Source organism: Aquarana catesbeiana, linkage group LG02, assembly GCF_042186555.1.
Source record: "Aquarana catesbeiana isolate 2022-GZ linkage group LG02, ASM4218655v1, whole genome shotgun sequence".
In the NCBI taxonomy this organism is placed as follows: domain Eukaryota; kingdom Metazoa; phylum Chordata; class Amphibia; order Anura; family Ranidae; genus Aquarana; species Aquarana catesbeiana.
In genome coordinates, this window is record NC_133325.1 from 121419766 (window position 1) to 121445268 (window position 25503).

The 25503-nt window shown below is 41.5% G+C and overlaps 1 protein-coding gene across 2 annotated transcripts in view; it reads left to right on the plus strand.

Moving 5' to 3' along the window:
- Positions 1-25503, plus strand: part of ATP8A2 (ATPase phospholipid transporting 8A2) — a 1045467-nt gene that overhangs the window by 104560 nt on the left and 915404 nt on the right. For both annotated transcript variants that reach the window (XM_073613412.1, XM_073613413.1), the window contains exon 2: positions 17598-17742. In XM_073613412.1, coding sequence (XP_073469513.1) covers positions 17598-17742 — 145 coding nt within the window. The remainder of the gene's footprint in view (positions 1-17597; positions 17743-25503) is intronic.

Genomic DNA, 25503 nt, shown 5'->3' on the forward strand with positions numbered 1-25503 from the left:
ATAAAACATAATAAAGACGTAATAGCTGTTATAAATAATTTCCAGCAAGCTGACCGTACAGGAGCATCACCACTACTGCGCACGGCGGAAGGCCTTCTGGGATGAGTAATCATTGTGTAGGGCTAGACCTCAGTCCTTCAGAATCCTGTCAACATGCAGCGGCACAGGCTCATTTTGAAAAGTCGTTTTCCGTTGGCTTGTGCATTATTTAACAGGCATTACCTTGCTTTTTCATAAGGGACTTTCTGTATATGTATAAATCTCCAGCCTCTGGCGTGCCCCGTGTGCAGACTGGTATTCAAAGCACGCACACAAACCTAAGATAAATATCATATCCCCGCCATTGTCAGACTATGCTCTAATTTAATAGCAAGCCATGTATCCCTTTTGGAGTTTGCTAAGCCAGAAAATCCTTTAATTCCCTCCATTCACTAGAGCTAATGTGAAAAGGGCTGCTGACAGCTAGAAAGTAAGTAAGTGGGTGGGTGGAAGCATCTTTTGTTGCTTTCGTTTTTTGGATTGTTACCTTTGTGTTTATTTTTAGCTGGGTATCATCATGGGAGGGATAGCTTCATATACTGTGCTGTATGTAGCAGGCCACGCTGCCTATCTACAAAGATAACCCAGCTGCTGCTGTGAGAGAAACATACCGGCTGCCTTTGCTGAACTCACTTTTATCAAAATGCTGGTTTCCTGGCTGTCATGTTGACTCTCTTCTTTGCTTGAGCTATTTACCTTAAAACAAGTGTGCAGATAAGGACATCTGACCTATCCTTGACATTCATGATCTTCAAACTTGTCCAATGAAGTTATTGAAGTCAGTGGGCCAGGCATCTAGCATTTTCTGAAGGATGGCATAAATAGAAGCCCCATTCATAACAAGGTAACTTCAAAGTGTTACTAAAACCAGGACCCTGCATTCACTATATCTGGTCTCCCACAGTACACAGAACATGGAAATGCAATTATTTTAGTAAATATAAACTGCTAAATACCTTTTCTCATCAGCAGTATAGAGCAGTCTTGTGACTTCTATCAGTGTCTGGTCGAGCACTGATTGAAGCTTGTAGGAGGAGTTTTCATTCTTTTTTTTTTTTATTTAATCCAAGAAACAAGATGATAGGTTAATTGGCCCCTGTCTAAACATAATGAAGATACAGAAGCAAAATATAATACATGAACATATGTGGTGCTACTCCTCATAACAGTTTGTAATATTACAGGAGAGGAGAGATTAATGACGGAGATTAGATTTCCAGAGTTTAAAATACGTCAGATTACGTCAACATAATGAACATAATGAACATAATGAAGATACAGAAGCAAAATATAATACATGAACATATGTGGTGCTACTCCTCATAACAGTTTGTAATATTACAGGAGAGGAGAGATTAATGACGGAGATTAGATTTCCAGAGTTTAAAATACGTCAGATCGTCTTGATATATAGTTATACTAGGGCATAGTATGTACTCCCTTACCCTATGAGAGCGTGTTTGTATGCGTGGTGGTGAGAAAATACAGTGCTATTCCATGAGTCTCATCCCTTATGCCGCGTACACACGAGCGGACTTTTCGACCGGACTGGTCCGACGGACTATCCGATGGACTTTCTACGGACTTCCAACAGACTTTCCGAATGAACAGACTTGCCTACACACGATCACACCAAAGTCCGACGGATTCGTACGTGATGACGTACGACCAGACTAAAATAAGGAAGTTCATAGCCAGTAGCCAATAGATGCCCTAGCGTCGGTTTTAGTCCGTCAGATTAGCATACAGACGAGCGGATTTTTCGACCGGACCTCCGTCGGAAAAATTTGAAACATGTTTTATTTCTAGGTCCGTCGGACTTTTAGGGAAAAAAAGTCCACTGGAGCCCACACACGATCGAATTGTCCGACGGAGTCTGGTCTGCCGGACCAAGTCTGCAGGAAAGTCCGCTCGTGTATAGGTTGCATTACAGTTTTCCTTATATCGGAAGTAATAAGAGTAGAAAGAAATAGCTTTGGATAGTAGGTGGCGAGAAAGAATATCAGAAGTGGGGAGAAGAGGAAAGGGGGGGAAGGGAAGCATGGAGAAGAAAGAGGGTGGGGTCGTCTGGAATAGGACATTCAGTGAATTTCTGTACGATTTGGCGGACATTTCTCCCAAAGTCTACAATTTTTGGGCATGACCAGAAGATATGTAGGAGAGTTCCTCCGTCCCTCTGGCACCGCTAACATTAGTCGGACGTTGAGGGGGATAATTTATGCAGTAGCGATGGGGTTCTGTGCAACCTCAACATCATTTTGAAGTTAGTTTCTTGAATTTTTGATGAAGAATTTTTGTGTGAATCGGAGGATATGATGGCTTGGGTTGAATTGATGATTTAGATCCCGTTCCCACCCAATCAGACCCAGAGGTTGGTAATCCGCTGGGGGAGCAAACAACAACAGGTTGTAGGTGAGAGAGAGTGTGTGTGTGGTAGAACTCTAGTTTCTGTACAGTACTCTTCTAAGGTAGTGAGGGGTTGGCTAGGGTCACTCGGAGGCGGTATGGACCGTAATAAATGGCAGAGCTGAAGTGCTCTTAAAAAATCTAAGCGGAAAGGGCCCACGGGGTCCAAAAGCTCTGTTATGGTCTTCCAACATCCTACAGCACGGAAATGAGAGGCTTGGAAATAGCCTGAGCTGATCAAGTTCTGAAAGATTGCGTCATGAAGTCCTGGCGCGAACAGAGGGTTTCTAAGTATAGGTAATAAAGGCAAGTTCCAGGATGAGAGAGAAGATTGGGAGAAAAGATGTGCTCAAACTTGCGTAGTAGGGCCAATAAGAGGATGTCGTTTAATATTGGTGAGTAGCGATGCGTAGCACCAGGGTGCCCTATGCAGGGGTATGTCATTTTGGGCTTGCTCCAATTGAGGCCATGGATTGGTATCACAGTGTCGGCACCAGCCTATTAGCCTACTTAGATGTGTTGTATGGTAGTAAGTGCGGATGACCGGCATCGCCAGGCCGCCGTGCTGTTTAGGTAGGGAACGTATTTTCCTGCTGAGACGTGGTCGTTTGCAGGACCAGATGAATTCTATAAACGCTGAGTGTGTTCGTTTAAATTAATTTGTGGGGATGTGGATAGGTAAGGCCTGGAAGAGATACAAAATTTAAGGGAGAATACTCATTTTGAGTATGTTACGGAGTTTTCATTCTCCTCTGACTGTCCTATGATACTGCATGACCCCTGACTTTCTGTCTAGACGGGGCTGATTGGCCCTGTGCTGATCACATGCACCCTTCCAAAAGAAAAACTTTCTAGCAATACACTCCAATCTGAGCATGTGCAGAGTGCCCCAAAGGCTCTGGACTATCAGGAGATGGATTGGGGACAGTAAAAGAAGGGGAGGATCAGAGAAGACACGATCAAACAGCCTTTTTACACTATACGCAGGATTAACCTCATAGGTTTCACAATGAGTATAACAAGCATGCTTTACTGCATATACAGACTGATTTTACTGTTAAGGGTTTAGTAACACTTTACGCACTTAAAGTGTTCGTTAACCAAAAAAACAAATACAGATCCTGGTCCCTTAAACCAGATTACATAGCACAGTGCATGTGCTGTGCAATCTGCCCCCCTCTAAACTGTAAAAAAAAAAAAAAAAAAAAAAACTGAATCTGCTACTTCCTGTGTGCCCTCTCTGTGCTGACCACGAAAATCAGGGCTACTCAGCCCTGATCACCGTGGTCAGAGTACGTCCCTGCATCATACGTTGCTGTCCCCTCTGCTCTCCTCTCACCTCTTCACCCCCTCCTTCCTGCCTGTCATCTCATTCTCTGTCTCTGCCCTGCCCCGCCCCCTGCCGCTATTCTTGAAAAAAAAAGAAAAGCGTAAAATTGTCACTGTCAGCCCCTCTATTAGAGGCTGGCATAGCACACTATGAAAGTTGTTTTAAAAATTGAGTGTTCTAAATACCAATTTTGAGCTGTCTTCAGGCCGGTCACATGACACGTTTCTGCTTTACAGCTACGAGACAGAACTTTTGCGGAGGAGACGAGCGGCCACGTGATCTCCCCAGCTGACATCAGAGGGAGATCATGGCCCCTCCCGCAGAAGCCATCAATCGAAGCTGTAAAGCGGCCTCGAGTAATGTGATCGGTCTGAAGACAGCTCAAAATTGGTATTTAGAACGCTCGTTTTTTGAAACAACTTTCATAGTGTGCTATGCCAGCCTCTAATAGAGGGGCTGGCATAGTCTTCTATAAATGGGTTCACAAACACTTTAATTACTCCCTTTATGACCAGGCCATTTCCTACTATTTAGCACTGCGCTACTTCAACTGGTAATTGTGCGGTCACGTTACTTTTTACCCGAAAATACATTTTATATCATTTTTTCACACAAATAAAGCTTTTTTTTGTGATATTTGATCACCACTGGGTTTTTTTATTTTTTGCAATATAAATGAAAAAAGACGGAAAAAAATAAAATAATAATAAAAAAAAAAAACAATAGTTTTTACTTTCTGCTATAAAACATATCTAATTAAAAAAATCTAATTTCTTCATAAATTGTGGCCAAAATGTATTCTGCTATATGTCTTTGGTAAAAAAAAAAAAAAAACCCTAATGAATGTATATTGATTAGTTTGCATGAAAGTTATAGACTGGAATTTTAATTCTTTTTATACTACTAATGGCAGTGATCAGTGACTTATAATGGGACTGCGATAGTGCAGCCGGGATTCTGACACTAATGCCGTGTACACACTACCGGACTTTTCGTTGGACTGAACCCCAAAGGACTTTTCGACAGAGTTCCGACAGAGTTCCAGCGAAACGGACTTGCCTACACACAATCACACCACGATTACACAAGTCCGATCGTTTTGAACGCGATGACGTACGACTGGACTAGAATAAGGAAGTTTATAGCCAGTAGCCAATTGCCCTTGGGTCCTTTTTTGTCCGTCGGACTAGCATACAGACGAACCGATTTTTCGATTGGACTCGAGTCCGTTGGAAAGATTTGAAACATGTTCTATTTCTAAAGTCCAACAGATTTTTCAGCAGAAAAGGTCCAATGAAGCCCACACATGATAGAATTGTCCGACGGATTCAGTGCTATGATTTTACGTGTGCCTAACAATTTTTACTGTGTGTAGTGTGTGCTAATTTTACTAAGCAATGTGACGGTTTTTACTCCCCGTTTTGTAGGGAGAAAAAAAATGGCACATAGCTGCTGACAGCAGAGAGCCCTGTGTTATTTACCTACACAGGGCTCTCTTCTGTCATTCGTCAGCTGACCGGTGGGTTTCAGCCATAAATCATTGCCTGGGACACGCTGAAGCTGAACAGCTTGTGCTGTAGTGAATGGCAGCACAGCCAGGGCGGAGAGCACGCACTTGCATGCCCTCCTACCCGTAAATACAAAATCGCATACATGTACGTGATCCGGTGCAGCAGGGCCAAGTGCGGTGGGTGGTCCTGAAGCGGTTATAGATGAACTCCAGCCTGACCTTCAGTCTTGCACAATTGTTCAAGTTCCTCTCCTTTAGGCTGATCTCACACAGGCGTTTCGGTTTTATGTTCAGTTCAGTCACGTTTCTTTTTGTAAAAAAACGGATCAAAAAACGGATACGGATGTCAATTTTTACATCCGTTTTCATATCTGCTGACATCCGTGACCGCCCTTTCCGGCCCCCTCCTTAGCAACCAACTATATATAATGTGTTTAATGAGGGGAAAAAAGGATTTAAAAACGGATGTCAGCAGGTTGGATGTAAGTGGATCATCTGCTAACATCCGTTTTTTGCCTGTTCTATTTTTTTTATGGATGAAAAAATAGGGTTTTCTTCCACCATAAAAAACGGAGCTTGGCGGAGATGCATGTTAGCGGATGTCAGCAGATGATCTTCCGCTAAGGCCCCTTTCACACATACGGACCGTTTGTCTGTTTTTCATCCATGCGTTGACGGATGAAAAATGGACATCAATGCATTCCAATAGAAAAACGGATGATTATCTATTTTCATCCGTTTTCATCCGCTTCAGTCAACATCCGTTTTTTTGAATGGATGAAAGCCCTATTTTTCATTCGTCAAAAAAAAAAAAAAATGAATCGGACAAAAAACGTATGTAAACTGACAAATGGTCAGTTTTTCATCCATTTTTCCATTGGTTGTTAGGGGCAACCAGTCACTGTGAGGGGGGGTTGTGGCAGAGAAAGACAGGAGAGCAGTATATACAGTGAGGGGGCAGTCTGCACAGATAGGCTCCCTCACTTACTGGCGCTAAGTGTCATTTTCGACTTTTAAATGTGAGTGCCAGCTTTTTTTTCCCTTAGCTTTTGGAACTGTCATTGGGGGGTGGGGGGGCAGGAGAGGAGAAGAGATGTACATACAGTGAGGGGACAGTCTGTACAGACAGGCTGCCTCACTTGCCGACGTTGACTGTCACTGTCAGCTTTTAAGCCCAGGCTCACACTTGTGTGAACACAGACATCGCATGTGATTCGCACCTGCACTGCGTTGCCGATCGCATCGCATATATGTGAACCTAGGCTAAATGTAATTGTCGGCTTTTTTTTTCTATAAAGAGTGCAGAGCCAGAGCTGACAAAAAAAAGACATTCCTCAGTGCAGAGAGATAATGAAGAGATACAATGTATCCCTCAGTTCTTAGATCAAAGGAATTAACTTCTGGCTGTAGATGAGGTCGGTTTAACAACTTAAAGACTTAGGCCCCTTTCACACTTGTGCGACTTCAAAGTCACGTGATTTTACTGCGATTTCGCAGCCACAATTTTGACACGACTTTACTGCAATTTTGCTGTGATTTGGGATCAGTACTACTTTGTACGACTTTGCCACAACTTCACTATGCTGAAAGGATTGGGTGGGACAAGGGTCAAAAAGCTGCTTGTACTTACAGCTTATGCTTATAAAGTCGTACTGAAATCGTGTCTATATTACTCAGGTACGAATTGCATGCTAATTGAGGGCTTAACATTGAGGTCTATGGACATCAACTCGCATGGAAATTGGACCAAAGTAGTGCAGGGACTACTTTGAAGTCGGCACGACTTAAAGTCGTGCCAGTATGAATGGTAGTCATTGAAAATCATGGAGAATGACTTGCGATTTGCAGTACAAAATCGTGGGACAAGTCGTATAAGTGTGAAAGGGGACTAAACCTTTTTCTGACACTTGTTGGTTACAAGTTAAAATCAGTATTTTTTGCTAGAAAATTGCTTAGAACCCCCAAACATTATATATACACATATATATATATATATATATATATATATATATACACAGTCAGGTCCATAAATATTGGGACATTGACACAATTCTAATCTTTTTGGCTCTATACACCACCACAATGGATTTGAAGTGCAACAAACAAGATGTGCTTTAACTGCAGACTTTCAGCTTTAATTTGAGGGTATTTACATCCAAATCAGGTGAACGGTGTAGGAATTACAACAGTTTGTATATGTGCCTCCCACTTTTTAAGGGACCAAAAGTAATGGGACAGATTAACAATCATCCATCAAACTTTCAGTTTTTAATACTTGGTTGCAAATCCTTTGCAGTCAATTACAGCCTGAAGTCTGGAACGCATAGACATCACCAATCGCTGGGTTTCATCCCTGGTGATGCTCTGCCAGGCCTCTACTGCAACTGTCTTCAGTTCCTGCTTGTTCTTGGGGCATTTTCCCTTCAGTTTTGTCTTCAGCAAGTGAAATGCATGCTCAATCGGATTCAGGTCAGGTGATTGACTTGGCCATTGCATAACATTCCACTTCTTTCCCTTAATAAACTCTTTGGTTGCTTTCGCAGTATGCTTCGGGTCATTGTCCATCTGCACTGTGAAGCGCCGTCCAATGAGTTCTGAAGCATTTTTCTGAATATAAGCAGATAATATTGCCCGAAACACTTCAGAATTCATCCCGCTGCTTTTGTCAGCAGTCACATCATCAATAAATACAAGAGAACCAGTTCCATTGGCAGCCATACATGCCCACGCCATGACACTACCACCACCATGCTTCACTGATGAGGTGGTATGCTTTGGATCATGAGCAGTTCCTTTCCTTCTCCATACTCTTCTCTTCCCATCACTCTGGTACAAGTTGATCTTGGTCTCATCTGTCTATAGGATGTTGTTCCAGAACTGTGAAGGCTTTTTTAGATGTTGTTTGGCAAACTCTAATCTGGCCTTCCTGTTTTTGAGGCTCACCAATGGTTTACATCTTGTGGTGAACCCTCTGTATTCACTCTGGTGAAGTCTTCTCTTGATTGTTGACTTTGACACACATACACCTACCTTCTGGAAAATGTTCTTGATCTGGCCAACTGTTGTGAAGGGTGTTTTCTTCACCAGGGAAAGAATTATTCGGTCATCCACCACAGTTGTTTTCCATGGTCTTCCGGGTCTTTTGGTGTTGCTGAGCTCACCGGTGCATTCTTTCTTTTTAAGGATGTTCCAAACAGTTGATTTGGCCACACCTAATGTTTTTTCTATCTCTTTGATGGGTTTGTTTTGTTTTTTCAGCCTAATGATGGCTTGCTTCACTGATAGTGACAGCTCTTTGGATCTCATATTGAGAGTTGACAGCAAAAGATTCCAAATGCAAATAGCACACTTTAAATGAACTCTGGACCTTTTATCTGCTCCTTGTAAATGGGATAATGAGGAAATAACACACACCTGGCCATGGAACAGCTGAGCAGCCAATTGTCCCATTACTTTTGGTCCCTTAAAAATTGTGAGGCACATATACAAACTGTTGTAATTCCTACACTGTTCAGCTGATTTGGATGTAAATACCTTCAAATTAAAGCTGAAAGTCTGCAATTAAAGCACATCTTGTTCGTTTCATTTCAAATCCATTGTGGTAGTGTATAGAGCTAAAAAGATTAGAATTGTGTCGATGTCCCAATATTTGTGGACCTGACTGTATATATATATATATATATATATATATATATATATATATATATATATATATATTTTTTTTTTTTAGCGGAGACCCTAGAGCAGGGGTAGGCAACCTCGGCCCTCCAGGTGTTTTGAAACTACAAGTCCCATGAGACATTGCAAGACCCTAACAATCACAGGTATTACTCCTAGAGGCAGAAGCATGATGGTATCTGTAGTTTCACTACAGCTGGAGGGCCGAGGTTGCCTACCCCTGCCCTAGAGAATAAAATGGCGGTTGTTGCAATATTTTATGTCACACGGTATTTTCTCAGCTATCTTTCAAAGACAATTTTTGGGGAAAAAATACACTTACATGAATTAAAAAAAAACTAAACAGTAAAGTTAGCCCAATTTTTTGTATAATGAAAAAGATGATGTTACGCCGCGAGAATCGTGATCTTTATTCTTAGCAAAAAAATTGTGATTCTCATTTTATCCAGAATCGTGCAGCTCTAATGTAAACCAAAAATTTGACTCAAGTGGTTAAGTGGATGTAAAGAAGTGATGAAAAACTGATGTTACCTGATCAGTTTTTTCTTTGAAAAAACCATGACTGAACTGATGAAACAAACTAAAGGCATTTGTGAAAGGGGTCTAACGTCCACTATTCCATAGAAATACATGTATGTCCATTTTTCATCCTTCAATGGATGGATGAAAAACGGATATACGAAATGCCTATTTGAAAGGAGCCTAGGGTCCTTTCACACGGGCGTGATCCGCTGATCCCCGCTGAGCAGGCGGATGACAGGTCCGTCTCTGCTCACTGTGCTGTCAAAGCCCTTCTCTCCTCTATGGAGATCAGATGTCCGTTTTCATCCGATCCTATCCGATCTGATTCTCCAGACGGATGGAAAATAGGGTGCTGTAATATACAGGTGATTCTCAGACATGCTACTGAACAACCAAATTAAATTCTACTATTCTAAAGATGATTTCTGGTCCTATAGTAAAATTTAAAGTGGGGATGGGTTAAAACCTTTGTCGTGCTTTTATTGTTATCTGTATCACCTTTGGCACAATTTCCCTTCACTTCCTGTCATCAGGACAAAAAATAAGGGGAAATCTTTCTTATGGGGACACAGACAGCAGTAACTAGCTTTTAACCTTAGTTCTCTGAGCCTCGGTTCATACTAGATGCGGTGCAATTTCACAACGAATTCGCTGTGGATTTCGCACCGCATCTGAACACAACCCATTTGTGTAAACCGATTGCGGAATGTTTGTTAAGTTAACGACACCCCGCAATCGGTTTGCAAAAAGCAGTGCAATTTGCAGAATCGGATCGCATGGGTGTGAACACCCATGCGATCCGATTTTGGTGTGGACAAAAAAAAGGGTCCTGCATGAGTTTGATGCGAATGCCGTGCAATTTGAATCATACAAATCGATGGCTCAAATCGCACCCCACAGACACCGCATGTAATTCACACAGGAATGTGCTACGATTCCTGTGCGAATTACATCTGCTGTCTCACACCGCATGAGTGTGTTTATTACAGTATGCATTCCCATTTAAGAAACTTACAATAATTACTGTTCCAGTGACACAACAGGAAGTCAAGGGAAATCTTCCAAAATGAATTCAAAGAAATAAAAGCCTGTTTGTCTTATAAAGTTTTTTTTTTTTTATATTTGATTCAAATCTTCACTCAAATAACACTAGGTAAAGGCAGTTTTCCATAATAAAGTGGCAGTGTCAGATTGAGGCATAGCCCTATCAAGTGGATTCTTTTGTTGTTTCTCCATATAAGCATCTCTACATGTGATAACGTGCTTGCAGGATTATGATGGCAGGTGCTGCCCGCTGCAGGCCTAGAGGACCAGAGGAAGAGTGGCACAGCAGTATGAATTATTTACACATTACTCTCACCATTAGTTAGAAATGTAGCAACTAGTAAGATGCCTTGTAAAAATAATAATGTCTTTTCTGCGGAGAGGTAATAAGGTCATTGGCTTTGCAGAAATACATTTAGTTCCGCAGGCCTGTCATGGAAATTCACCAATTTAAAGTGCTTCTTTTGTTCCTGTGTGTGAAATTTTCCCATGGAAGTCAGTAGAGCAGACATAGTGTATTAAAATGGGTGGCTCTCATAGGGGATCAAGATCAGCAAACTGGAAAGGCTTCAATGTGGAGGTGTTTACAAAAGGCTATGGAGGACAGTGTCTTTGTACAGGCTGGTAAACTTTTAACCACTGCTCCTTATACAAAAAAGACACTCTAGGTGACAGGTGACCAACCAACTGGTGACCATCTTTGCAATGCAGGAAGCAAATCAAATGCGGTAATATAAGAAAGTTACATTATTCATCTTTGAGTGCACAAAGTAACAATTTGGCTTCAAACGCCAACTCTACATTTCTTCTTTTTTTGCAACTGAAGGCAGAACTGCACCCTAAAAGGGAAATTCTGTGTTTTCCAAACTCCCCCCCCTAACATTTAGAGTTACCTGCTGGAAATAGGTAGGAGAGAGCATTAGAAAACACTTCAGCTGGCATTGCTAAGGTGATTCCATGGAAAGTTATGACTCCACCCTCCGTCATTTCTGCTCTGAAGGAGAAAAGTAAACTGTTACATTGCCTCCAGGGTCTACAGCCAGGGACATGACCTGTCCTGTCCACCTGTCTTTTGGCCATGGCAGGTTGCGTGTATGTTTGCGTGCATGTGTTTGTTTGTCCTTTGTATGTGTGCTTTAGCGTGTCTGATGCTGGATGTGCTCACATGCCTTGCAGAGTCCCTTCTGGTGACTGGTCCCGTGTATTCTTGCTAGCTACCTTGCGCACTGGATTCCTGTTTTCCTGACTTGCCTGTTGATGACCTGGACTTGCTTGTGTCTTCTGAACCCACAGCCAACTCTGTCTGGTTCTGGAACTCTGCTTACCTTGACCTCAGCCTGGATACTGACCGCTCTCTTGTCTGTCAGCTGGCCTGATTTTTTGTCATGCTCTGACCTTCTGCTATTCTGCACCCTATCTCCACATTGTGGCCAATCTGTTCCCTTAGCAGATGCAATTAATAACTTACGATCATAAATCATGATAATGTCTTAACTATCAATTGAAATCCACTACCACATGTGTGACATATCAATAGAATGGGTTGTGGGCTATGGATCAGAAGTGATTGATTAGAAAACGATAATTTATCTAAGTGTGTATAAACACCATAAATTGGATGGTAAAGAGATTATATGGTCATATTGTAATGTGTATGGTGAGTAGGGATGAGCTTGATGTTCAAGTTGAACATAAGTTCGACTCGAACATCGGGTGTTCACCCGTTCACCGAACATTGAATATTTTGGGGGAATTCGAGTGCTGCGGATCGCCCAATACTGCACTGCGAGATCGCAGTGCATTGCTGTATGATGATTGGCCAAAGCATGCACCTGGCCTGCATGCTTTGGCCAATCACAGTGCGCTCTGCTGAGAGAGCCATAATTGGCCCAAGGCAGGGTGCCTTTGGCCAATCATGGCTCAGGGGGACTAAGTCTATGCCCCACACTATAAAAGGCTGCTTACATAGCGGCTGTGTATAGTGTGTGGACGGAGATAGATTGAGCTAGATTAGGCAGGTTAGTTAGTGGCAGTCCATTTGATATATATACAGTATCTCACAAAAGTGAATACCCGCCTCCCATTTTTGTGAATGTTTTATTGTTTTCATGTGACAACACTGAAGAAATTACACTTTGCTACAATGTAAAGTAGTGAGTGTACAACTTGTACAACAGTGTAAATGTGCAGTCCCAACACATAGCCATTATTGTCTAAACCGCTAGCAACAAAAGTGAGTACACCTATAAGTGAAAATGTCCAAATTGGGCCAAAAGTGTCAATATTTTGTGTGGCCACCATTATTTTCCAGCACTGCCTTAACCCTCCTGGGCATGGAATTCACCAGAACTTCACAGGTTGCCACTGGAGTCCTCTTCCACTTCTCCATGATGACATCACGGAGCTGGTGGATGTTAGAGATCTTGCGCTCCTCCACCTTCCGTTTGAGGATGCCCCACAGATGCTCAATAGGGTTTAGGTCTGGAAACATGCTTGGCCAGTCCATCACCTTTACCCTCAGCTTCTTTAGCAAGGCAGTGGTCATCTTGGAGGTGTGTTTGTGGTTGTTATCATGTTGGAATTCTGCCCTGTGGCCCAGTCTCCGCAGGAAGGGGATCATGCTCTGCTTCAGTATGTCACAGTACATGTTGGCATTCATGGTTCCCTCAATGAACTGTAGCTCCCCAGTGCCGACAGCACACATACAGCCCAAAACCATGACACTCCCACCACCATGCTTGACTGTAGGCAAGACTCACTTGTCCTAGTACTCCTCACCTGGTTGCTGCCACACACACTTGACACCATCTGAACCAAATAAGTTTATCTTGGTCTCATCAGACCACAGGACATGGTTCTAGTAATCCATGTCCTTAGTCTGCTTGTCTTCAGCAAAACTGTTTGTGGGCTTTCTTTGAATCATCTTTAGAAGAGGCTTCCTTCTGGGACGACAGCCATGCAGACCAATTTTATGCAGTGTGTCGCGTATGGTCTGAGCACTGACAGGCTGACCACCCACCCCTTCAACCTCTGCAGCAATGCTGGCAGCACTCATACATCTATTTCCCAAAGACAATCTCTGGATATGACACTGAGCACGTGCACTCAACTTCATTGGTCGACCATGACGAGGCCTGTTCTGAGTGGAACCTGTCCTGTTAAACCACTGTATGGTCTTGGCCACCGTGCTGCAGCTCAGTTTCAGGGTCTTGGCAATTTTCTTATAGCCTAGGCCATCTTTATGTGGAGCAACAATTCTTTTTTTCAGATCCTCAGAGAGTCCTTTGCCATGAGGTGCCATGTTGAACTTCCAGTAACCAGTATGAGAGAGTGAGAGTGATATCACCAAATTTAACACACCTGCTCCCCATTCACACCTGTGACCTTGTAACACTAACGAGTCACATGACACCGGGGAGGGAAAATGGCTAATTGGGACCAATTTGGACATTTTCACTTAGGGGTGTACTCACTTTTGTTGCCAGCGGTTTAGACATGGCTTAATGGCTGTGTGTTGAGTTATTTTGAGGGGATAGCAAATTTACACTGTTATACAAGCTGTACACTCACTACTTCACATTGTAGCAAAGTGTCATTTCTTCAGTGTTGTCACATGAAAAGAAATAATAAAATATTTACAAGAATGTGAGATACTGTATATGCAGTCAGTCTAATATATATATATATATATATATATATACATACTCTGCATTTAGCGTAGACTATATATTCAGTGTAGACGCTATAGTCAGTCAGTGCAGGCAGTGTAGTTTATATAACACAGTGTAATGAAGTGGTTAAGGAAACCCTGCGTCAAAAAAAAAAAAAAAAAATGACGTGGGGGTCCCCCCCAAAATCCATAACAGCCCCCTTGGATCTGGTATGGATTTTAAGGGGAACCCCAGTGCCAAAATGTAAAAAAAAATGGCGTGGGGGTCCCCCCCAAAATCTATACCAGATCCTTATCCGAGCATGCAACCTGGCAGGCTGCAGGAAAAGGAGGGAGGGGGCGAGAGAGCGCCCTCCCCCCCTGCCCAGTGGTTGTGGGGGGGTCTGGGGGCGGGGGGCTTATCGGAAGCTGGATCCCACCCCCCCCATGTGAATGGGTATCGGGTACATTGTACCCCTACCCATTCACCAAAAAGTGTCAAAAAATTAAAAACGACAGGAGACAGTTTTTGACAATTCCTTTATTATTATTTTTTTTTAATTTTGGCATGGAGTTCCCCTTAATATCCTTACCAGACCCGAAGGGCCTGGTATGGACTGGGGGGAACCCATGCAGTTTTTTTTTTTAGTGATTTTTTATGTATATTGCCAGGGTCCGGCAATACATTAAAGCCGCAAGCAATTTTAAATGACATTTTTTCCTTTAGAAGTGTCATTTTGTTGCGGTACTGTTATAAACATGGGACAGATGCGCTACTTTACAGGCAGACTGAGGGGACCCCAAGGCACGATATTTAAAGGAATATTTCATATTTATTGTTTCACTTTAAGCATTATTAAAATCACTGCTTCTGAAAAAACAGCCGTTTTAAAAACTTTTTTTTGCATTGGTACATGTCCCCTGGGGCAGGACCCGGGTCCCCACACACTTTTTATGGCTATAACTTGCATATAAGCCTTTAAAATGAACTCTTTTGATTTTTCACGTTCGTGTCCCATAGACTTTAATGGTGTTTGCATGTTTGCACAAATTTTTTGTCTGTTTGCATGTTCTGGTGCGAACTGAACCGGGGGTGTTCGGCTCATCCCTAATGGTGAGCCTTTTTCATATAGAAGAGGAGAAGAGGAGATGATGTTACCAGATTGATTGATGTTTCTTGATTACTGGCAAATATTTTTTTTCTATCAGCTTAGTCTGTTGTACTTCTACTAGAGTCAGAAGAAAATCTAAAGCTGTATCTGCTGTATGCATGTACAGTTTAGTATGTAATGGTGCCCGGGGAGTAACTTCCATAATTGGGTCATGTTTAAAAACATCCAGATACTGGCTGTACACAGGGCTATGTATTAGAAAGGCATTGGAACCCATAGCCAGCAATAAGCATCTGTGTACTGTTGCACTGGTTTCTTTGATATGATGACAAGTGGAATTTAGAAATCTTTGCTATGATGTCAAGTGGAACCTAGCAATCTTTTATATGATGACAATTATAATCTAGAAAACTTTGATATGATGACAAGTGGAACCTAAAAATGTTTGATATGATGACAATTAGAATATAGAAAACTTTGATATGATGCCCTGTTTATCATGATATGTGGAATCTAGAAATCTTTGATGTGACTAGTGGGATCTGAAAATCTTTGATATGTTGTACAAGCAGAATCTAGAAATGTTTGATATGATGGCAAGTAGAATAGAGAAATCTTTGATGTGACAATTAGAATCTAGAGAACTTTGATATGATGGCAAGTAGAATCTTGAAATTTTTGATATGACAAGTGGACTCCGGAAATCTTTGAGATGATAAGATCTGGAAATCTTTGATATGACAAATAGAATCTATAAATCTTTGATATGATAGTAAGTAGAATCTATCAATCTTTTATATGACAAGTGGTCTCCAGAGATCTTTGAGATAAGTAAGTTCTCACAATCTTTGATAGGACAAGTGGACTCCAGAGATCTTTGAGAGGATATGCCAAATGAGGTTAAATGTTGAAAAATGAAAGATAATGCATTTGGGTGCTAAAAATATGAATGCAATCTACTTACTAGGGGGAGAACCTCTGGGGGAATCTAGGGTGGAAAAGGACCTGGGGCCTTAGTAGATGATAGGCTCAGCAATGGCATTTAATGCCAAGCTGCTGCAAGCAAAGCCAACAGAATATTGGCATGCATTAAAAAGGGGATTCACTCCAGAGATAAAATGATAATTCTCCTACTCTACAAGACTCTGGTCTGGCCGCACCTGGAGTATGCCGTCCAGTTCTGGGCACCAGTCCTCAGGAGGGATGTACTGGGACTGGAGAGAGTTCAGAGAAGGGCAACAAAGCTAATAAAGGATCTCAGCTATGAGGAAAGACTGCAAGCACTGAACTTATTCTCTCTGGAGAAGAGATGCTTGAGAGGGGATATGATTTCAATGTACAAATACCGTACTGGTGACCCCACAATAGGGATAAAACTCTTCCGTGCAAGGGAATTTAAAAAGACACGCGGCCATTCACTAAAATTAGAAGAGAAGCGGTTTAACCTTAAACTGCGTAGAGGGTTCTTTACTGTGAGAGCGGTTAGGATGTGGAATTCTCTTCCACAAGTAATAGTTACAGCGGGGAGCATCCATAATTTCAAAAAACTATTTCGACAGGCACCTAAACAACCACAACATACAAGGATATACAATGTAATATTAACATAAATGCACACACACAGGTTGGACTGGATGGGCTTGTGTCTTTTTCTAACCTTACCAACTATGTAACTATACTGTATAAGTTCTGGAAATCTTTGATATGACAAGTGGGTTCCGGAGATCTTTGAGATGATAAGTAAGATCTGGAAATCTTTGATATGACAATTAGAATCTAGAAATCTTTGATATGACAATTAGAATCTAGAAATCATTGATATGATGGCAAGTAGAATCTAGAAATCTTTGATATGACAAGTAGAATGTATTAGAAATCTTTGATATGACAAGTGGTCTCCAGAGATCTTTGAGATGATGACAAGATCTGGATATCTTTGATAAGGTGACAGAGAGTCTGGGAATCCAGCAGACTTCTATGTAGTCAGATGAAATATATACAGTATATATCTGTGTCTAGCTGTAGGCAGGCAGTGGGGATCTGGATACAGACATGTATATGGTGGCAGGGGCAGTGTACAGGTGACAGGTACCCTTTGCTGAGATTGGATGACTTCTCCCAGCATCAGTAGTATCTGTATCTGTGACATGTGCAGAGTCTGTCTTCCTGGATCTTCCTCCCCCTCCCCTCCTCCTCCTCCTCCTGGCCGGGCATCTGTCAGATCGGTGCTGATTCGGTGTGTGTGGCCCCTCCTCTGCACATCGCCCTATATGAACCCATCCTGATCGCTGTGTCCTCTGTGTACAGGTCCGGTCTACTCCTCCTCGGGATACAAGAAGGCGGACGATGAGATGTCCGGGGCCACGTCCAGTGCTGACCAGGCGGAGGCTGCAGCCAGAATCATCCTCATCAACCAGCCACAGACCTGCAAGTTCAGGGACAACCGGGTCAGGTGAGTGACACCGCGGGGGACACCTATCTATGGGGGGGGGGGGGGGCACTGCAGGACAGAGACTCAGGATGACTTAGAGCAGAGTCGCATACAATCACACCAACTTCTCCTGGATGACACCTGACAACCAGATCTACACATTTATCATCAGGAGGAGAAGTGTGCTGGACAGCATGCATACCAATCACTCCATTCATCCTTCCTCAATGGTACACATCATAGACTATAATATTCACACAACGATAAAATAATTATATGTACACAATAATAATAATAATATGCACACAATGATATAATAATAATAATAATATGCACACAATGATATAATAATAATAATATGCACACAATAATATAATAATAATAATATGCACACAATGATATAATAATAATGAATAATATACACACAATGATATAATAATAATATGCACACAATGATATAATAATAATAAATAATATTCACACAATGATAATAATAATATGGACACAATGATATAATAATAATATGCACACAATGATATAATAATAATATGCACACAATGATATAATAATAATAATATGCACACAATGATATAATAATAATATGCACACAATGATAATAATAATATGCACACAATGATATAATAATAATATGCACACAATGATAATAATAATATGCACACAATGATATAATAATAATATGCACACAATGATATAATAATAATATGCACACAATGATATAATAATAATAATATGCACACAATGATATAATAATAATATGCACACAATAATATAATAATAATAATATGCACACAATGATATAATAATAATGAATAATATACACACAATGATATAATAATAATATGCACACAATGATATAATAATAATAAATAATATTCACACAATGATAATAATAATATGCACACAATGATATAATAATAATATGCACACAATGATATAATAATAATATGCACACAACGATGCATTGACAGTTGTCATTAGTGATCACATCTGTATTGTAATCTAACAATCCTCATAACCCATCATAAGCTGACTGTTATCCCTGTTCTACAAACATCCCTGTCTATAAAGAAATACAAATATGTCACAGATTGCAGTTTGTAAACTCTACCAATACATTTCTCCCATTGACTTCCTTTTCCTCTGTTAAACATACCATTGAAAGTATGTTTTTTTTATTTATCAAAATAATTAACTGTTTATCCATCCAGATATCTTTTGAACTGATCCTTTTTTTTTTACTCCCTTTATCTGGACTGTCATCAATTATTATGGTTCCCTGCTATCGCCATGGACTACAAAACACCTCCCCTGTTATGGAGAATAGAGGGAGGTGTTAAGCAGTCCTAACACATTTCCTGTCCTATGGTAACAGTGCTGCTCAGTATGATTGTCATCCTATGGTAACAATGCTGCTCAGTATGGCTGTCATCCTAGTGTAAAAGTGCTGCTCAGTATGGTTGTCATCGTAGGGTAACAATGCTACTCGGTACAGTTGTCATTCTATGGTAACAATGCTGCTCAGTATGATTGTTATCCTATCGTTACAATGCTGCTCAGTATTATTGTCACCCTAGGGTAACAATCCTGCTCAGTGCGGTTGTCACCCTAGGGGAACAGTGCTGCTCAGTATGATTGTCATCCTATGGTAACAATGCTGCTCAGTGTGGTTGTCACCTTAGGGTAACAGAGCTGCTTATTATGTTTGTTATCCTAGGGTAACAATGCTGCTGAGTATGGTTGTCATCCTACGGTAAAAGTGCTGCTCAGTAAGGTTGTCATCCTAGGGTAACAGTGCTGCTCATTGTGATTGTCATCCTATGGTAACAATTCTGCTCAGTATGATTGTCACCCTTGGGGAACAGTGCTGCTCAGTATTATTGTCATTCTAGGGTAACAGAGCTGTTTATTATGTTTGTCATCCTATGGTTACAATGCTACTCAGTATGGTTGTCATCCTAGTGTAAAAGTGCTGCTCGTAATTATTGTCATCCTATGGTAACAGTGCTTCTCAGTATGATTGTCACCCTTGGGGAACAGTGCTGCTCAGTATGATTGTCATCCTAGGGTAACAGAGCTGCTCATTGTGATTGTCACCCTAGGGTAACAATGCTGCTCAGTACAGTTGTCATCCTATGGTAACAATGCTGCTTGGAGGCAGACAGGAGAGGATAGGATAGAACTGTTTGCGGACGACGTCCTGTTCTTCCTGGGAGCTGTTGAGAATTCGTTAAATACAGTGATAGAAATGATTGGAGAGTTCGGGCGTTTTTCTGGACTGGTTATCAACTGGGAGAAATCGGCCTTGTTACCGGTTGACCCACTTGGTAACCAGATACCGTCGGGAACTCCCCACCTAAAAGTAGTTGCAAAACTGAAATACTTGGGTGTCTGGATTACGAGCGACATAAAACAGTATGTTAATGATAACCTAGCCCCACTACTACTCAAATTAAAGCAAAAGGGAGATATCTGGAGCCGACTCCCTTTATCCGTAGCAGGGCGCTGCAATCTAATAAAGATGATATGGCTACCACAGATATTATACCTGTTTCATAATTCCCCGATTTGGATAGGCCAAAAGTGGTTTAAAAGAATAGAATCCCTTTTTAGAGAATTAATTTGGAAGAAGGGCCAATCTAGGATTAGCTTGCAAACCATGTAGATAACGGTTAAAAAGGGGGGTATGGCGGTCCTGCATCCAAGGTCATACTTTCTGGCATCCCAGTTGCAACATCTAGCGGGCTGTGGAATCCCAGGAGGGAGGAACCCCAGTGTTAGAATGATGATAATGGGGGCCCCACATAGTGTACTAGTGGAGGTATTAGAGGCAGACTCTTTTATCTGTAGATGTCCGACGATAAAAACTAGTCAGTAAAGTATGGCAGACAACGAAGGCACTGCTGGGGTATGAGGGGGTAACAGAATACGCCCCCCTATGGAACAATAAAAACCTGATGGAAGTAAGAGGTATAGAGAGGCCCAAGGAGTGGGAGAGACAGGGCATCAACCGATTATTGCAACTATACGAGGGTAATTTTATTAAAACATTTCTAGCGTTAAAATGGGAGTTTAATATATCAGATAACTCATTTTACAAATATCTCCAAATCAGACACGCTATACAAGTACAGTTTAGGTCACAGAAAATGGAATGGACCCAGATCCCCACTCTCCTAAAAATAATCAATCCAGATACATCTAAAGGACTAATCTCAGAGTTATATACTAGCTCAGAAGACAGAATAGTAAGTACAGTAGGACCTTCTAAGAGCAGAGTGGGATGGGAGTGAGACCTGGGGGCAATGACTATGGAGGAATGGGACAGGGTCTTGAGAAGAGGAGCACTGGTTTCAATCTCTCCTTCACAGAAAGTATCGCATCTGTTCTTAATACATAGAGTCTACTCTACCCCCCAAAAAAATGTTTAAGCTCGGGTGGAGACAAAACGAAGAGTGCCCCAGGTGTAGGGCAACAGGGGATTTCATCCACAGGATATGAAAGTGCCCGAAACTATTTAGATACAGTCAGGTCCATAAATATTGGGACAGCGACAGAATTCTAATCTTTTTGGCTCTATACACCACCACAGTGGATTTGAAATGAAACGAACAAAATGTGCTTTAACTGCAGACTTTCAGCTTTAATTTGAGGGTATTTACATCCAAATCAGGTGAGCGGTGTAGGAATTACAACAGTTTGTATATGTGCCTCCCACTTTTTAAGGGACCAAAAGTAATGGGACAATTGGCTGCTCAGCTGTTTCATGGCCAGGTGTGTGTTATTCCCTGATTATCCCATTTACAAGGAGCAGATAAAAGGTCCAGAGTTCATTTCAAGTGTGCTATTTGCATTTGGAATCTGTTGCTGTCAACTCTCAATATGAGATCCAAAGAGCTGTCACTATCAGTGAAGCAAGCCATCATTAGGCTGAAAAAACAAAACAAACCCATCAGAGAGATAGCAAAAACATTAGGTGTGGCCAAATCAACTGTTTGGAACATCCTTAAAAAGAAAGAACGCAACGGTGAGCTCAGCAACACCAAAAGACCCGGAAGACCAGGGAAAACAACTGTGGTGGATGACCGAAGAATTCTTTCCCTAGTGAAGAAAACACCCTTCACAACAGTTGGCCAGATCAAGAACACTCTCCAGGAAGTAGGTGTTGTGTGTCAAAGTCAACAATCAAGAGAAGACTTCACCAAAGTGAATACAGAGGGTTCACCACAAGATGTAAACCATTGGTGAGCCTCAAAAACAGGAAGGCCAGATTAGAGTTTGCCAAAAAACATCTAAAAAGCCTTCACAGTTCTGGAACAACATCCTATGGACAGATGAGACCAAGATCAACTTGTACCAGAGTGATGGGAAGAGAAGAGTGTGGAGAAGGAAAAGAACTGCTCATGATCCAAAGCATACCACCTCATCAGTGAAGCATGGTGGTGGTAGTGTCATGGCATGGGCATGTATGGTTGCCAATGGAACTGGTTCTCTTGTATTTATTGATGATGTGACTGCTGACACAAGCAGCAGGATGAATTCTGAATTCTTTTGGGCAATATTAACTGCTCATATTCAGCAAAATGCTTCAGAACTCATTGGACGGCGCTTCACAGTACAGATGGACAATGACCCGAAGCATATTGCAAAAGCAACCAAAGAGTTTTTTAAGGGAAAGAAGTGGAATGTTATGCAATGGCCAAGTCAATCACCTGACCTGAATCCGATTGAGCATGCATTTTACTTGCTGAAGACAAAACTGAAGGGAAAATGCCCCAAGAACAAGCAGGAACTGAAGACAGTTGCAGTAGAGGCCTGGCAGAGCATCACCAGGGATGAAACCCAGCGTCTGGTGATGTCTATGCGTTCCAGACTTCAGGCTGTAATTGACTGCAAAGGATTTGTAACCAAGTATTAAAAAGTGAAAGTTTGATGGATGATTGTTAATCTGTCCCATTACTTTTGGTCCCTTAAAAAGTGGAGGCACATATACAAACTGTTGTAATTCCTACACCGTTCACCTGATTTGGATGTAAATACCCTCAAATTAAATCTGAAAGTTAGCAGTTAAAGCACATCTTGTTCGTTTCTTTTCAAATCCATTGTGGTGGTGTATAGAGCCAAAAAGATTAGAATTCTGCCGTTGTCCCAATATTTATGGACCTGACTGTATTGAGTGGAGATAATAGATAGGATAAAAAAACCTTCAAGAGCCGGCGGCCAAGACATGCCTACTAGGGGTCATGGAGATAGGTAGCGCCCCGATCGACATCATCGAAGTAGTGCTGAGATGCTTATATCAGGCGAGAGAATTAATCGTACAGAAAGGGCAGGCGCAGATCCCCCGACCGTGAAGAATTGGGTACAGACTATCAACTCAATAGTTTGGCGTGAGAGAGTGGTATACATCAGGCAAGGCAACTACAGGAAGTTTGAGAGATTGTGGAGACCTTGGTTAGATGAGATAGGGTGCCCTATAGGGGAGGGTGGTGAGCGGATGAGAGGGGCTCCCCTTTCCCCCCCTTTTTTTTTCTTTTACTTTAGCCCACCGCTCTTACCATTGGGAGACCTGGGGTGCTCTTTCCCCACACGTTTTTTTCTTTGGAGGGTCCTTACTCCTTCCCAGGTGGCTTGGTAATTAATAGAAGCATATATATAAGTAATGATTAAAGTGGTGTGGGTGAGGGGGGGTGAGGGGGGGGTGGGGTTGGGAGGGAGGGAGAGGAAGGGTAAATTAATAACATGGATATGTATTGTAAGTTAATACACAATATTTGATGATGTATTTCTTTCTGATATTTGTGAAACAATAAAAAATATTTAAAGTGGAAAAAAAAATCAATGCTGGTCAGTATATACTGATTGTCATCCTATGGTTACAATGCTACTCAGTATGACTGTCATCCTATGGTAACAATGCTGCTCAGTATGATTATCATCCTAGGTTAACAGAGCTGCTCATTGTAATTGTCACCCTATGGTAACAATGCTGCTCAGTACAGTTGTCATCCTACTGTAACAATGCTGCTCTGTACAGTTGTCATCCTATTGTAACAATGCTGCTCAGTACAGTTGTCATCCTATGGTAAAAATGCTGCTCTGTACAGTTGTCATCCTATTGTAACAATGGTGCTCTGTACAGTTGCCAACCTATGGTAACAATGATGCTCAGTATGATTGTCATCCTATTGTAACAATGCTGCTCTGTACAGTTGTCATCCTATGGTAACAATGATGCTCAGTATGATTGTCATCCTATGGTAACAATGCTGCTCTGTACGATTGTCATCCTATGGTAACAATGCTGCTCTGTACGATTGTCATCCTATGGTAACAATGATGCTCAGTATGATTGTCATCCTATGGTAACAATGCTGCTCTGTACGATTGTCATCCTATGGTAACAATGCTGCTCTGTACGATTGTTATACTATGGTAACAATGCTGCTCTGTACGATTGTCATCCTATGGTAACAATGATGCTCAGTATGATTGTCATCCTATGGTAACAATGATGCTCAGTATGATTGTCATCCTATGGTAACAATGCTGCTCAGTACGATTGTCATCCTATGGTAACAATGCTGCTCTCTGTACAGTTGTCATCCTATGGTAACAATGCTGCTCTGTACGATTGTCATCCTATGGTAACAATGCTGCTCTGTACAGTTGTCATCCTATGGTAACAATGCTGCTCTGTACGATTGTCATCCTATGGTAACAATGCTGCTCTGTACAGTTGTCATCCTATGGTAACAATGGTGCTCTGTACAGTTGTCATCCTATGGTAACGATGATGCTCAGTATGGTATAGGTGCAATGAAAATCCTGGACTGCCACACTCCGGATTGGAATAATAAAGGTAAAATCTTCTTTATTGAAAAAATGACATGGTATAAAATGCGTACATTGCTCTGTTGAAGTGATACAGCATAACCGCTAATGATGCTCAGTATGATTGTCATCCTAGGTCAGGAAATAAACTAATGGCAGGATTACCAGGTTTGGTTAAAATGAATGTAAATAAATGTGAAAAAAGAAAACGAATGCAGCCACCACAACTAAAGACTAGTGAGCTGCATTACTATCAATTTTTGTTCTTGAGTTTAGATACAATTTAAATGTAATGTCTGCATTCGTTTTCTTTTTTTGTAGGCTTTTCCCCTTCATTTTCATCTGGTGGTCTTGCCAGTAACACACTTCTTGTCTTAGGCTCCATTTACACATGGGTGTTTTAGGATCGTTGCATAATCGCTACGATTCTGCCCGCAATCTCAAAACGCAATAAAATCGCAACATGTAGGTTCAGGTGCCATTATTTTCAGTGGCACCTTAAACGCGGCAATTGCAGCAAAACCACACCGCATTTTAGGTGACATTGAAAACAATGGCAAGTGAACCTGCATTTTGCGATTGTAGTCCGTTATGAGATCGCGGGCAGAATTGCAGTGATTCTGCTGCGATCCCAAAACTCCCAGGTGTGAATGGAGCCTAAGACCCCATATACACTATTCAATTTTTTGCAGATTTTTGTCTTCAGATTGCATACAAATTTTAACTCTTAAGGTTTGACCTCATATTATATGGTTTTAGTAAATCTGACACCTTTGGGCAACAGCATTGTCAGGCTGAGGAGAGGGTAGTATAATGGTGGCCATACACACTTGTTTTATTTTTTGTTATTTTGTTTTTTATCCGATTGATGTGCGATTCCATCAAAGTAATCAATTCCAGATTTAATCCAATAGCCATAATTTAGATCAG